General features: G+C 24.3%; 1 protein-coding gene across 1 annotated transcript; it reads right to left on the minus strand.

The window, feature by feature from the left end:
• Positions 1 to 1,861: 1,861 nt before the first annotated feature.
• LOC129966726 (ras-related protein Rab-8A-like) lies at positions 1,862 to 16,168 on the minus strand. The gene is made up of 7 exons (XM_056081270.1): positions 15,898 to 16,168; positions 13,110 to 13,170; positions 9,467 to 9,527; positions 9,302 to 9,379; positions 9,079 to 9,168; positions 7,278 to 7,394; positions 1,862 to 5,102 (listed from the first exon to the last, which is right to left on the minus strand). Exons 1-7 carry the CDS (start codon positions 16,019 to 16,021, stop codon positions 5,013 to 5,015), a joined length of 621 nt encoding a protein of 206 aa, XP_055937245.1. The 5' UTR covers positions 16,022 to 16,168; the 3' UTR covers positions 1,862 to 5,012.
• Between the last annotated feature and the right edge of the window lie 238 nt (positions 16,169 to 16,406).

Here is a 16,406-nt window from a genome sequence, read left to right on the forward strand (position 1 = left end):
CTTAATGAGATGGAGTCGTCGAAATGTGGTCGTTCCAGAATCCGTTGACGAATTATAGAGCTATAGACAGATATTCGTAAAAAAAAAAAAAAAAAAAAAAATGTTTTTCAGATTTAAGGAAGTTTGAAACTCGAAGATTCTTCAAAATTTCGAGTTCGATTTTTTTTAAAAATGATTTCTATACAAGAAAGTGAAAAATGTCAAAATTTGCAAGGAAAATTAAATCAACATTAAAAAGTATATTTTTAAAATGGTGTCAAATATCAATTCTATGCAATAATATTTTCAGAAGATATCGCAGAAAAATAATAATTATTATATAATTTTTTATTAATTAAAATGCTCTGAAGTGCACTATCTTCCTCTCCACAGTATTTTCATGGCAAATTTAGTAGCACTGAATGAAACGGTCTGGCCTACTAAGTGCACATTCAAAGAAACACACACACATTCTTTTTTATTATTAGTAGATGCTTTTCATTTTCTCATACAAAGGGAAAATATTGTAATAGTAAAAAATTTGATTTAGAAATTTTATTGCTTTTCCATATTTCAGACCTCCCAATTTGTCTCCGAATATGATTACTCAAAAATGCATTGCCCTAGAGGAACAAATTATTTTTAACATAAAATGTGACGATTTCTATTAAAATTTCAGACAAAATTCCATCAAAAAGAAATCGGTGCATCCATACGCAAGTGAACACTGAAAATGCAAAGCGATATATAGATGAAATTTGGTATTCCGATTTATCATCAGTATTGCAAATGTAACTGCAAATTTAGAAAAAAGTTCTAAAACTATGCAGAAGTTGGATCCAATTGATGGAAGGAAATACATTCTTTAATTTTTTCCTTATTTTTATTATATTACAAAGCATGCCATACTGCATTACATCGTGAACATCGGAGAGGAGACTGGTTTATAAACGTGAGCGAATTGTGACATTCAAGGGTTTGCTGCCTTCCTACCCACATTACTTCACTTTTGCGACACATTTAGGGGATAAAAGATGATGCAAAGTTGTCTACATACAATAGAAAGTGAATGGGATATTACTCCAAATGATTAATCCATATGGTGAATGTTTTGTGTGAATGTACACACACTAAGATATATATAATAGAATATATATATATACATATTTTTAAAAAAGAATTTATTTTAATTATTACATAAAATTTGTGAATGACGATATGCTTACAATATCCCTTTAAAGCATTTGAGCAACTATGCCAAATAAAGGATCATAAAATAATTATAATATAATGCTTTCCAATAGCTAAATTTAATAAGTTAGAAAGCAATACAAGTATTATTACATTAGGGACCTTGGTAATTTGGAATCATGTTCAGATGGTTATCTCCGAGATGTAGAAAATGTTTCTAGTGTGTACTAAAAAAAATGTTAATTGGGACAATGTAAATATTGATTGAAGATCTTTTATGAAATGAGGTCAAATAGAATGGTTTAGTAATTTAAGTAGAAGCACTTTAAGACTGCATTAAGATTTTGCCACAAGGTCATCTCTACCCACACTAATTAGCATAAAGAATGCTACTTATTTATGGTCTGAGAACATTCCAAAAAATAGACATTTCCTTAGAATGTGGTTACTAATTTTATTTTTAATGCATTTTTAGAAAATACAACTGTGCTTTTAATAAAATGAAACTTCTATTTCTGTAACTGATATTTACTTATTTTTTACAAGCAAGTGGATTAACCAGATGTTTTATTAAATTATGCATCACTATGAATGAAATTTGATTAATGAAAATAAAATACAGCAACATCCTTTTACTTAATTTTTATTGTTATTAAATTGCTTAAAGTTAGTAGGAGAATAAATGAATATAACAAAGCAATCTAGGTTTAATGGTACAGAAATAAGTATTATGGCAATACATGTATAATTTCATTAGACGTTAGTAATATTATAACTAAAATTATAGAAAACTCATGCATATTAATCTACATCACAGTTTTAATATAGTATTTTATCATTAATTTTTATCTGTGTTAATGTCACAAAATGAAATTAAAAAATTTTAACAGATTTTCAGTGGCTTTTATTAAAATTCTTCTGTACAATTTAAACACATTTCTCATATTTTTAATGCATTTTTACTCCAATTCAATATACAATAGCTTTCTGGTAGAATAAAGCATCTATGTGCAATTTTAATTACATGTATAGGCAATTTTTAGATATTTAGAATACTTATCAACTACAATAAAACATTTCATGGTTTTGAAGTTCATATGTGATGATTACCACTGAAATGGATCAATAATAATTATGGAAGAACAGATATCCCTTAACATTCTTGCACTTAAAATTTGACATGACTCAAATTTACTACATGAAAAACCAATAGGCACAAATAAAAATTTACATCAAAAAGACTAACTGATTATCATTTTTTTAATCTTAAGAGAGAGCAAAAAGGATTGTGTCTCAAAATAACAAGTGAGAATTTAAGTAGAATATATCTAAAAATTTAAACAACTGACAATTTGATGAACGATTCTTTCAAGTATTCTCACTTTAATTGTAAACTGTAACATTTTTTTTTAAAAATATATACTTTTATATAATTTAATGCATTAAAGTATCTCAATCAAAGTAAGAAACATAACTATTTTATTAAATTATTATTAAATATTTAAATTCAGGTACAATGAAACAATTTACAAAAAGTCAAAATATATAAATACAGTAAAATTTTATTATAAGCATTTCATGCTATCATTTTTAGCAACAATGCAATGCATCTAACTATAGATGGCTATAGTTAATTTTTATCACTTGAGTATGTAATTTTATATTCTTCAAAAAAAGTATGAAGAATTTGTACAATTTCTTCCTTTCTTCAGATCTTCCTAAATACAATTTAACATTTCAAAATGACAATTGCACTGCATTAAAAAAAAGGTGCGAAATATATAATAGATATTTAAGAGAAAAAGAAATTATGTTAAACAAAATAATATCACATCATTAAACTGCTTCTTTAGTTTTTAAAATTCTATATGCATAACTGCTATTTGTTTACCTTGATAACCATTTTGTTTTAAACAAGGAGAATATAAAATGCAAATGAGATGAAAGAGGCAAATTTATTTGGGCATGAAATATTTAATTGATTAGCTGAAGTACTTCAACATTCTTTGATTACTCTTATTTACTTTCTTTCAATGAGATAACTTTAATAACAACTTTACTAATAAGATACATGCTTTTAATTAAGAAAAAAAAAAAAAACAAAGAATAAGTTTTAAAAATATCAAAACAAAATCATTTGAAAAAATGAAATTCACACACAAAAATGGTCATAGAATACTGAATTCCAAAACTTTTGTGTTTTACCTTTCAGATAAATCTTATTTATGAATATAGGCATGCATGGAATTAAATGACTAAAAAATTGTCATTTATATATCAGCAAAACATTTTTTATTTAATACATAACAAATATAGATTTCTTTTTAATAAAACAATATTTCATTTGAAATTCATTTTTAAAAACAAAACATTTTTCCCCATAAACAGCTCACAGTCTCAAAAACAAAGTGCACATATTCATTTTGCAAAGAAAATAAACTATGGTAGCAGTGAAAAGAGATTATTCACATATTCATATAAAGAAATGATTGATGTGACATAAATTATGTAAAAAATAAAAATGTAATTCATACAGACCATTTTTTAATCAGTTTTATCCTAATTTTGCAATAAGGTAAATATGCAAAAACAAATGGTATCAGAAAAGAAAAATTAGCATCTTAATCTTAATGCTTTATTTTACTCAAGGTGAAAAAAGGAAAACTAATTAATATAATAATAGCAATTGCTTGTATTACATAACCATAAGAAAAATTTTCTTGCCAAATCATCAATACAAAATTACTAGTTAATTTTTTATTTTGTAACAGATATGAAAAAAAAAAATGTAATTTACTTATCTCTGGAATCAAAAATAATATTACTGTATGACATATAAAGATATAAAACATTTGCTCCCTCCCTTTGTTCAGAAAATACTTGTACAAGTAACAAAATTTTATTACATAATTCTTTCTTTTTTTTTCTTCTTTTGCACTGCATGAAAACATAAAATAAGACAAGATCAATTGAGAGAAAATATTGGGATTTTAAATCATATGTAAAAAAGAAAAATAATCTTTCCTTAATGGATCAATTTTAATCAGAATAATACAAACACTTGTTTTATATTTATTCTAAAGAATTCGACTAAAATTGGTCAAATTAAAATCATAAAGAATAACTTCACTCACACAAATTCATTTTTAGGATGAAACAAGTAGAAATAAAATGCTAAAATAAATTTATTAAACATGATAATCATAAATTCTGTATAAAGTCTTGACATATTTTTCCTTTCAAAAACACATAACAAAATGAGTTCATAAAACGAACTCAATGAATAAAGTTCAAAGAGAGATATAAAATCTCTTTACAACTATAAAATTACATTTCATAATCGACAACAATTTTTAATGCGGTACATAGACTGTTTCATTAACAGAAAACAACATATAAAGCCTTTTTTTTTTGAGACAATCATAATATCAAGCTAAAGAATATTTTTGAAATAGAATGCTTCAAGCTAGTAATAGATCAAAATCTGTATAAATCCAGAAAATATTTATACAAAATAATTTTATTCCTTTCAAACCATCATAATGGGGAGTATCATAAGCAAAATTCTCACTGAATTAATACAGAAATGAATAATTAAGTACAGTTCACAATTTTAGCCATGTTCGCATTCTAAAGCCACAAGTACAAAATGAAGCTTGAAACTCACCAGCAAGACAAAGCCTTTTGATATGTACAACATACAAAAATATATCAGTAAATTATGTGTACAACTCCTTGGAATCTGTTCAGGTAACCACTTTTCACACCTATTTCTTTCTTATGTACAACAGTTATGATACTGAATATAATTGATTTGATACACAAATTAGTTTTAAAGTTTGTCATAGAATACCACAGAACCACCGCGACTTTCGAACTGGTTCATTTGCTTTCAACTGATGACCGCATGTCTTGGATGGCTGGGTAGCTTCCTATATAAAATAATAAACCATATAAATAACAGTTCAAAAATGCAGTAGTGAATGAGAACTTTTTAAAAATTATTTATGCTAATTTTTTTTTCAGTTATTTTTTCAATATCGATTTTTAAGTTGGTTTTCATTTTCTCTCTGCATCATATATATTCAGAACTAAGAATGCTTCTATATATATTTATTAAAAATAAACTCTGTATTTATTCTTCATCTCACTTCTATTTTAATGAAATCAAAACCAATAGTTGGCAGTGCAAAAAAGTGTTTTTAAATCTAAAAACAGACAGCAAACATTGTTTGAAAGAGACAAAGAAAATATAATTCATTTAATGAAAAAATAACAGTTAAAAACAAACTTAAATGTTTTTAAAAGAAAGTTTTGAAACAAAATGATAAATGAGGACCAAAATTAATGTGACTTGATATAGCAGCCTTCAATTATAACTAAAATAGAATTAAAGTGATCAATGGATATTCATTACAATTACTACAAATTAAAAAATGACTTAAGATCATTCTTGAATTAAAAAGTTGACAAACTGAGTATGCTAAGTATTAGACTTACAAGTAATATTTTTCTAAAAATATAAACAAATGTAAAGATTAGGATTACCCCCCCCCTCAAAAAATGCTGCAAATATACATATTTCTTGAATTTCTCAATAATTCAAATGTATCCCCAAGTGAAAATATTTAACAGGTACACTTTAAATTTAATAAAGTAGAAGCAATTAAGAGTATTAATATAATGAATTAGGATGTACTTTACCCATGATTTAAATGCCAGTATTATTATTAGAATATGAGATTAAAGCATAACATAGAGAACAAGCATTCACTTCCTATACCATGCAAAATTATTTTCACATTATACGTACAAAATCAAATGTAACAATGTTTATAAGCATTTTTTATAGTTTTATTTTTAACTAGGTGGAAATATATGACAAGGCATTATCAACTATACAAAGCTAAAGAAAAAATAAATTTTAAAAAAATCTGACGCAGAAATAATTAGGTCAAAACATTTTTCATATCTTATCCAATTACACTAAAAAAAGCAATTTAAAGATAAAATACCAAGTTAAGCAACTTTCAAGCATTATTTTTTGGTTAGAAGAATATAGCATAATTGCATTTCGTTGAAACCTATTTTTTATTCCATTTACATAATTTATTGTGCATGATATTTATTATATTTTATAAGTATTTTATTTAAAGTGCAAATCAAAATTTAGTAAAATACAACTTAATAATAATAATAATAAATTTAAATAAAATTTAAAGTAATTTATTATTATGCTAATTTCCATTCAGAAATTTAAAAATTTTACATTATACTACCTTTAAAAAATAATTCATATTCTTTCTGATGAGGATTTAAGGCATATTACCAGAACAAGTTGCAGATATAGTTTGTCAACGGATTCCGAGACAACCCTATCTCATTAAGGGGCGAGACGTGGAACGATAAGCGCGTTTCCGGTATAATTATCTGTAATGTTTACATCTCAGAAAACTGCGAGTCTTCATTGTTAAATGTAAACATCTCCTCCTTTCACCCCTATTTTGACTAATTAAACCCATCCTAATGCATGCGCAAAAGCACGGAGGGTTTTACAATCTGTTGCTGAACTACAAAAACTATTTAAATACAATTATGAACATTAAAACTAAATACAATTATGAAAACTAAAAATTATTCAATTAAATTGAGCTTTATACAAATATCTTATTCTTAAAGAGTACTTAAAAATGCAATACTAAACTATTTAAAATCACAATGTTATATAACATTGTAATTTATCATTATAAACAATGATAAATTACAATGGTAATAAAAATATTAAATTTACAAATGCAATCAGCTCAGATTCAAAAAGGTTCGGAATGATTTTATGAATTTAAATAATAAACTGCAGGCTCATATAAATTATTACACCAAGTAAAAACCTTACAGTAATTTATATATATATATATGGATAGCTGTCTAATAAGATCCATTTGTGTACATTTTTATGAAGTATATTTCTACTATCAGTAGGCTCAATGCAATTAAATAACTTGACTAACTAGTAAAACATTTTAAAAGTGCTAACTGTTATTTAAAATGAAAGAATATTTCTGGGTAAAATCATAAAGACAGATTTTTAAAAAATGCATGAAAATTACCATTTTCTTTTCCATTTTAGTTTTTATATCTCTGGCCAGTGACAAAAATGCCTCTTGCACATTAATACTGTTCTTAGCACTTGTTTCCATAAATCTGATTCCATATTCAATCGCGAGCTAAAAAAAATAAAAAGAAAGAAAAGAAAAGCATTCAGTGATTAATGAAATAAAGAATTTCTACAGAGAATGATAAATCTCTAAAAAAATACAAACATCTTTTGTTTAAGCAATTGTAATTTAAATGATACCATTCAAAAAATTAAGAATATGTAGCATTTTGGATACTTGTAGGAATATAAAGTTTCTTATTTATTAGGCAATTTTCAAACTATGCTTACATTACTGAACTCCAATATTTAGAATGCAACTTACTAGCTTCATCATATTTCACCTTCCTTTAGTGATAAAAAACCTGAGGGCCATAAATATCCACAAGTAATAAATTTTATAGAAATATTAAAATGCCAAAAATTGTTTCAAAATGCTGACAAAATTTATTGAATGAAATTACTAGCAGCACTAAACATATCAGTAGAGAAACGAATTTAATAACATTCTATAGGATAAATAATAAAGAAACAGGCAATTGGTAAACAAATACTTATATAACAGCATTCATCAAGGTTTCATATGATTAACTCTATATATAGAACTATAGAATTCAAAGGAACACCAAAGCAGTTTTAAATTTCCTTAAATTCTACATGAATATATCTTTCTTCTATTATTACATTTGTACATATATAAGCAAGATTAAGAGAAAAACGAAAATTTCATTAGATAGCTTTTTATTTTATTACTGGAACTTGATTACAAAAACTGAATGTCACAGAGGCAGAATTTCAAGAAAGATTCTGACTTTATAATCCAGAAACGAAAGTTTGCTTTAAATTTAAGGTAGAAATGAAGGAGAGGTTATTCAACAAAAGTAAAAGCCCATAATAAATATTTTAGAATCGTATGAAAAGGATGATAAGAATAAAAGCTAAAATTAAACTGAACCAAATAAATTTGAAGTTTATATAAAATTCAAATATTTTTTTTAAGTTTGTTGCATAAGTTTGATATATATTAATCTAAAGTTTATAGAGTTTTAAAAATTAAATATTACCTTAAAAAGGCTTATAAAGGATTAAAATAAATAACCATGAAACATAAAATGGAACAAATGTCATATTCTCCATTCTTCCTTTTTCTTTGAAATAGATTATGAGGAAAATCAGATATAAAGCATTTCTAATCCTCAAATTTACTTCTCCATTTAATCTGGTTATAAGAATTTTATTTGAAGCATATTTCAGGTATTGGGGATTATTTTTTTTTTTTTTAGATAAACAATGAATTAAAATTTAATCAAATATCATTTCCATATTTTACTAAAGTTCTAATTTGAATTTAAAAGACACAAATAAGCTTTTTGATAGAGAGAAATTGTAATTTTAATATTAGGAATAGGTTTTTAAACTAATTTCTTTATGTTCGATTAAATGATAAATATCACTGTAGCGATTTTTACCAATTATATTACAACAATTTTAATGAAAGTCTTATAAATTTAATATGATTGGCTAAACTGATTATTTCTCATATATTTACATCATAAATATTTCAAAAATTTGGTACAATTCTTCAGAATTCTATTAAAAATTATTTTTTAAGAAAACTGAAACATTTTATGTGATACGAAAAGATTAAACAAAATGCAAAGCTTTTCTTAAAACTACTCAAAAAAGTTTAGCATATTACAGAATTTTAATAACAAAACATATTAAATCAACATTAAAAGCATACAAAAATTTACCTGTTCACCCCTTTCTTTAGAAACTTGTCGTCTATCATTAACATCACATTTATTTCCTAAAATCATTTTCTCAACATCAGTAGAAGCATGCTAAACAAAGCCAAAATAATTATAGGATTAATAATGCATAAATACATCAAAATAAATTCAAACGGTGAATTTGAGAATCAAAAGAAAATGTTTTTTTTAAAAGAGAAGATTAAGGAATGCATTAATAACTTACTTCTTCAATATTTCGAATCCAATTTTTAATATTTTCAAATGACCTCTCATTTGTTACATCATAAACAAGCATAATCCCCTAAAAATATAACAAAATTTTAAAAATAATAAAACATTTACTTCTTTAAAGGCAATAAATTAACTTTAACAATTGAACTTCTTTTACCATAGCTCCTCTATAATACGCAGTAGTAATTGTTCTGAACCGTTCTTGACCAGCAGTATCCCTATGAAGAAACATAAAATTCATCATTATAAGTAAACATTTAAGTAATTCAAAATACATTAAATTTAATAATTAATGAAAAACTTCTTCTATTGCTCTCTTCCATATGCAATCTAGATTGAATACACTATCTCTAATTACCACTGAAAAAATCTAGAATCACTTTATTATTAGAAATACTGTTTTATAAAACTGTATGTTGTTAAAAGTAATAAATTTGTAGCACATAATATTCTAGCCTTTTGTAAATTGTACTAATTCCTTGTATAACCATTTTAAGGACAAATGCAGGAAAAAGGATGAGGGTTTGGAGCATTTGTGGATTTTTCATCGCAAACAAAGAGTTAGTGACAACACATGAAATATATCAAATATACAAGCATGGTTTGAAAAATTGCTAGATTAATGAAAAAACAAACATATATTATCAAAAAGATTATATTAGAGTAATTCTACTCATAATGGTTAATCAACATTTGAAAAAATATGAAGAGGATAAACAAAAAATTCTATTTAATCAAATTGTAAATGCTTACATTTTAATTTCAGAGTCATATCAATCAAGACAGTGAGAGAAGAAAAGGTGAGGAGAGAAGCTCAGAAAAAAGAGTGATTATTTGCAGACAGCAGAATTTTTTTTTTAAAAGAACTGATTCTTCAAACTCTAATTAATTACAGCCATTAACTTCTGTTAGTCAAGCCATCAGATTTTAAAAGTTGCTAGCTGTTACTAGAAAATCTTTGATTACAATGAGAGAGCTGGCGCCACACTTATTTCCTTCCATAGCTGTACACTACAAGAGTAGTATATAAATGTTTTTCTACATCTACTATTTTATCTATAAAAATTTCATTGTGATTCTTCATTCACTTAGATTGCATTTCATTAATTTGGATTAAGTTGCCATAAATTATTTCTACGGAAGATTTACCCAGTTATCTAAAGAATAACTAGTATAGTGATGTAGTAAAAAGGGACATAATAAAAAAAGCAATTTACAATAGGGATATTTTAGAATAATTACATCATTAACAGCTTTTGGTGACCAGCCTGCAAGTCAAAAATTTTGATTTGTTTCATATTAATTAGATTTATTTTCATTAAACTCTTAATATTGCTTTATGCAAATTTTCTTGAGCAAGATACTAACATTTAAAATTTTATCTATATAATTTTAGAAGAATTTTCAACTATTATGCTTCTTATGTTTACGTATTTTCTGAATCGGTGAACTATATCTCCTCAAATATTGCAATTTCATAATATTATATATAAATATATAAACAATGCAAAATTTAAGTAATACAACTCTGTTGAAAATGATCTTAAAAGTAATACCATAGATTCTTTCACAATATAAACATACAACTAATACAACAATAAATGCTCCATGAATTAATTAGTACTGCAAAAAAATTTTTATTTATAGATATAATAAATATAATTAAAAAGTATGAAATTAAAAGTAGTACAGAAATAAATTGAATTTCAAAATAAATAATAGAAAAGAACAGTATTGTTTAGGAAAGGATAAATTATAAAATTTTGTCATTTGTTATTTCTTAAATAAAATGTCAACTGTAAGAACTTCAAAGATAAAATTTTATAAAATTTCATTAAAAATTTGCTTTTTAAGCCACATGTTGAACTATTAAAAAGAAATTAATATATTTTACATTCTTAATAAAATATTTAAAACATGAGGAGAAGAGGGTAATTTTTTTGCATTATATTGCAATATCACATGAAGAAAAATTTTGTAGTAAGAGGCTAAAATTAAAGGGAAATACTTATTGCTCTATTTTAAAAAATATAAATTGGAAGCTGTCGGAAAAAAGTCCCTCATATAATAAAATTTAACAAAATTTTTGAAGTGACATGAAAATAATAAAAAAAATTCAATGACCTCAAGTTGAAAGACAGTCCTTGTGGACTGTGATATATCAAATTAGATGTATTGAATAATAAAATGTATCAAAATATGCAAACACGTAAGACAATTCATTTAATTACATAAATACCCCCTCCCCCCCAAAAAAAATTCAGATAGGAGCATTTAAAATATAATTATTGTTAAAAATAAAAGTGAACATTTTACTTAGGCATAAATATCCAAAGGAAGTAATTTCTTATCATAACTGTCACAATAGAAGAAAAAGACAAGATTGAATTATCTGATTGAACAATGAAATAGGTTTAGATTTCATTACAACAAAGAGTTGCATCCTTTTACTTTTTCTACTTTATCAGTTTCCTTTTCCTCTTTCCACAAAAAGTTTATTTCTTGAAGGAGATGAGTTTTAATGCTTCTAATGCCTGTATTAGACATTTTTCTTTTAGAAATATATTAACTAAATATTTGAACATAAAAAATATTTATATTGTACAACCTAGTAACAGATTAGTTTTCAAATCAACACTTTTTTTAATATTTCTAACATTGCAGAAAACTTTCTGCCATGATGAGTGGGGAGGAAAGAGAATGGAATTCTTAGAATTAAAAAAGAGAAGGAAAAAAAAAAAAAAAAGGTATCTTGAAGTAATGTAATGCGAATGAATTTGAGTATTGAAATTATATATTAAGAGCTTTCTTTAAAAATTTAACATTAAGAAGTAAAAATTTTGAAAAAAGTAATTTGAAGCATTTTATAAATTTTTTAAAATAATTATAAACAACTATATATTTACTTCTTAATCATTGTTTTAATAAATCATTAATTTTTAAAAAGTTAAATATTTTTTTAAAAATTGCATTATGAGAAAAGATACAATTACTCTCAGATGTTTGCTTAAAATGATAATCATCACATTATTCTATCCAATTGCTTACTCCAACAAAGGCTACAATTTATATTAGAAATTTCAAAATTAAAATTAGATTTTAGAAAAGAAATAGACTAAAATGATATATTAAACTTTAATATTTTCATATTCTTTATGGAAAATTGTACAAGATAATGAATTATCAAGAGTTTATTTAATAACAAAACAATAATGCCCAAGTATCAAACAAATTAAAAATAAGATATGATCAACAAGTATTCAACCTTTCTTTTCTTTGCCTTGTCCTACATTCCTTTTTTACATATTAAAAGTTACGCAGAATTCTGTTTCAAGAATTTCACATATCATTGTATTCAGTAAATTTTATTTTAAATAGCCTTACAATAAGAAATATAGTTATAAATTTTCCTAAAGAGAACAACTGTGAGTATATAAAAGTGCACATAATATTTTTAATAGATCTATCCAAAAAGCAATACAAAAACAATAATAAAATAGTTTAACTTAATTACAAAAAAAAAATGTTTATATGATTAATTTAAGTGAATATTTCTCTAATTTTAATTTAAATAAGAATTATAATATACACTTTCTTCTAAATCATTTTAAATTATTTAAAACATGCTAGACGAAATATAAAGAAAAAAATATTTAGTCATTTTAATTTTACATCATTTGAAATACATAAATGGTACACTAAATTAAATAATACTTAAGCTTATACATAATCTTTTTAGATGTGCAAAATAAATTAACAATTAAGGAACAAATTAAAAAAATATTTCGCTATCTACTTACCATATCTGAAGTTTAATCTTTTTCCCATCTAACTCTATAGTTTTTATTTTGAAGTCTATTCCTATAATAAACAAGAGGAGAAAAACAAATCAATAAAAGAAATTTTGCAATCTGTTAAATTTTTGGGTAGACAGAAGCAATTTACTTGACATAAAGTTAGAAATTGACTAGAACTTCCAAGTCATTGTCTCGTTGCAAAACTAGCTAATAAAAATGACAGCTATAAATAAAATAGTTCGTAACTGAGCTAAAAGAAGTTTTGTACTCATTAGACCTGAAGTACCTATTCTTCATTTTTATGAAACATTTGAACTGAAAAAGTTGACAACCAAGGATAGTGCATTTTATATATTTCTGTTTGCTTTATAAAACAAGCCTTTAAAAATTAACACAGCAATAAAAGGTTCACTATTAAATATGACTAAATAAACAGATGTATTCTCAAAGTTTATAATTAGTGTAATTATTGGATTCATATTAGATGCTTTGTGACATAAAACAGTTCTTAAAATGATTTAATCTACATTAATTAGGTTTAATAAATTATTTCTAGATATTAAGCCATTAAAATAAAAGTAAACTATAATTTTAAAAACTATCTTTCATACTCTCTGAAAATTTATTTAATAAACTAAATTTTGATAATGCATAATTTAAAATGAAATTTACCAAATACATTTCAAATTATTCATGGGAATAATTAATTTTATTATAAAAAGAATAATGTAAAAATGGAAACTTCGGTAAATTATACTGATTGGCAGCAATTGGGATTTTTTTTTAAAAATTATTAGACTGCTTCAGATAAGTTTAACACATGAACTTTCTATCAAATTTGAAAATCAATTTCAGAGTAAATTTTTTCATGTAACATTTTTTTTAAAAAGTAGATCCTTCTATTTTAACCATACACTATTGGCAAACATTATTTACAAAAGAATCCTATTAACCTGTGACCCTTGGTGATTAATCGATGACATACAGTAAATACACAGGTACCAAAATAAATAAAGGTTTTGGATAAAATTCAATCATCTTTATTTTTTTAAGATAAAAATAAGAACTGCAAAAATATGAAGACAATAGAACTAATTGTTAGAAAACATTATATTATGTGACACATGAGATATATAACTATTAAAAAAACATTTCCCAATGTTGTCATTCTTTCCAAGTAAGAAAAAAATATATACATTAAATCTTTAATACAAAATTCAGACTAAATTATTATTACTTAAAGCAAGTTATCTATGCAGCTACAGCAATTTCTTTAAATTTTATTTTTACTGAAAGTAAGTTTTCAGAATAGAAAATCTTCATTATTATCATATAACTGCACTGCATGATCAACTTCATATTGTCAATATAAAAATAAGTTGCAATGAAGATATAAATACAACTGAACTAAAAAGTTACACTACAATTTGTATGTATATATTATTTTTAATTTATTATATGAAACTTTTAAATTTCATGATAATTAACCAAAAGGAAGAAGCATAAAGAAATTCTTACTCAATTTAACCATATAACCAATTTATAACCATAATCTTTATTAAAATCTAAATTAAAAATGCACAGCAATAATTATAAAAATATTTTTGATTATATAACTCAAAATATTAATTTTAATGAAGTGATAAAAACTAAAAAACAACTGATTAAAAAAATTATAAGACAATATTTTTAATTTTTACACATTTCTAAGTAAAAATTATAATCTAGATAGTATACCGAATTTGTAGAAGTATTGCATATACCAATTTTCAACTATATCCCTGAATTTTGTACATAAAATAAATATTTTAACAATGCATTACAAAAAATTAAATCATGATTGACATCATGAATTTTGACAATCAAACAGTTATATTTATATATTTCATTATGATTTTACATGTTTGTTGCCTTTCCTTTAATCCTTGCATAATTATTCTGGTGATAAAATTATCACAAGATAATCCTATTAAAACTAATTAATTTACATTTAATTTACAACATTAAAATAAACAGAATTTTAAAAAGTTGTCATTTTTATGGTTTAGTTTATCAGGGATTAAGACTGTGCATTCAAGCAAAACAAAATCCTAAATTTAAACTTTAAATATTTTTTTTATCTCTTTTTGAAAGGAAACAATGACCTATAAAACTTTTAAAACTTTCATATAATTGGAAAAGTAAATGACTTCACAATAAACAAAATATTCTCCAGTTTTCTCTTTATTCTTTATGAGTAAAGGGAATAATAAGTCTATATAAAACAAAATAGTTTTGATACAAAAATATTATTAAAAATTAAAGGAAATTTTTCACTTATGGAATGCAATATAACTTACAGAATGTAAAACTCTTATTTAAATCTGAAAAATCATATTATAGTTGAAAATTTAAAAAAAATTAAATAAAATTTTACAAGGAAAGTAATACATAAAATATCTATGCAGACTTCATCAACTGCAGGAAAAAATTACATAAATTATTATTATTACTTATCATACTGAGCTAATATAACAAGAACAAAATGATAACACTTAAATTGAGCTAATTAGCACTTCTCCGTAGCAGTATTTAAATCTGACCTTAGTACTGTCAGATCTAAATGAAGATTTTTTACATAAGGAAAATAAACAACCAAGTAAAGAAATATTTACAACAACGTCAAAAAAGAAAAATTAATATATAAAATTAACTCCCATTATTTAATCTGCCATATACTTAAGAATGTCAAAATAGGCTGATCGATAGTAAACAATTAAATAACCGGTATTGGTTGAGATAAGTAACTTACCAATAGTTGATATAAATGTTGAATTAAACGTATCTTCAGAAAATCGGAAGAGTATGCACGTTTTTCCTACCCCTGAATCTCCGATTAGTAAGAGTTTAAATAAATAATCATAAGTTTTGGCCATCGCCTTTGCTTTTTATTAAAATTAATTGATAATAAATACTTGTTAATTGTCTGCTCTTCCTGACAGATTTAAATACACTCACTAGACAAGCAACATACCATAGCTAACAATGCCATAGGCAAGCTAAAACAATTATTCCACGTTTGTCAATGTGCTAGCGACACCTACATACATATGGGCTTATTTAAAGACGTGCAAAATAATAAACTCTTAAATATCAATAAATATTTCGTTTATTCGTAAAAGATTTGTGCAGTTATTAATAATATTTTTTTCTAACTTTGAAAGATATAAGATAGTTTCAGAATCGCATTTAGGAATTAGAAAAGTCATTTCATAAATATGTTAGAAAAATAACAATAAATTAATTTAACATTTGAAAACT

The sequence above is a fragment of the Argiope bruennichi genome, chromosome 1, assembly GCF_947563725.1.
Source record: "Argiope bruennichi chromosome 1, qqArgBrue1.1, whole genome shotgun sequence".
NCBI lineage: Eukaryota > Metazoa > Arthropoda > Arachnida > Araneae > Araneidae > Argiope > Argiope bruennichi.

Excerpts from the sequence above, each read along its gene's own strand:
- LOC129966726 (XM_056081270.1), bottom strand. The coding sequence starts at position 16,021 with ATGGCCAAAACTTATGATTATTTATTTAAACTCTTACTAATCGGAGAT. Across the intron at positions 7,395-9,078 it reads CTAAAGAAAGGGGTGAACAG|CTCGCGATTGAATATGGAAT; the intron begins GTAAATTTTTGT and ends TATTTTTTTTAG. Across the intron at positions 5,103-7,277 it reads CTAAAATGGAAAAGAAAATG|GAAGCTACCCAGCCATCCAA; the intron begins GTAATTTTCATG and ends TATTTTATATAG.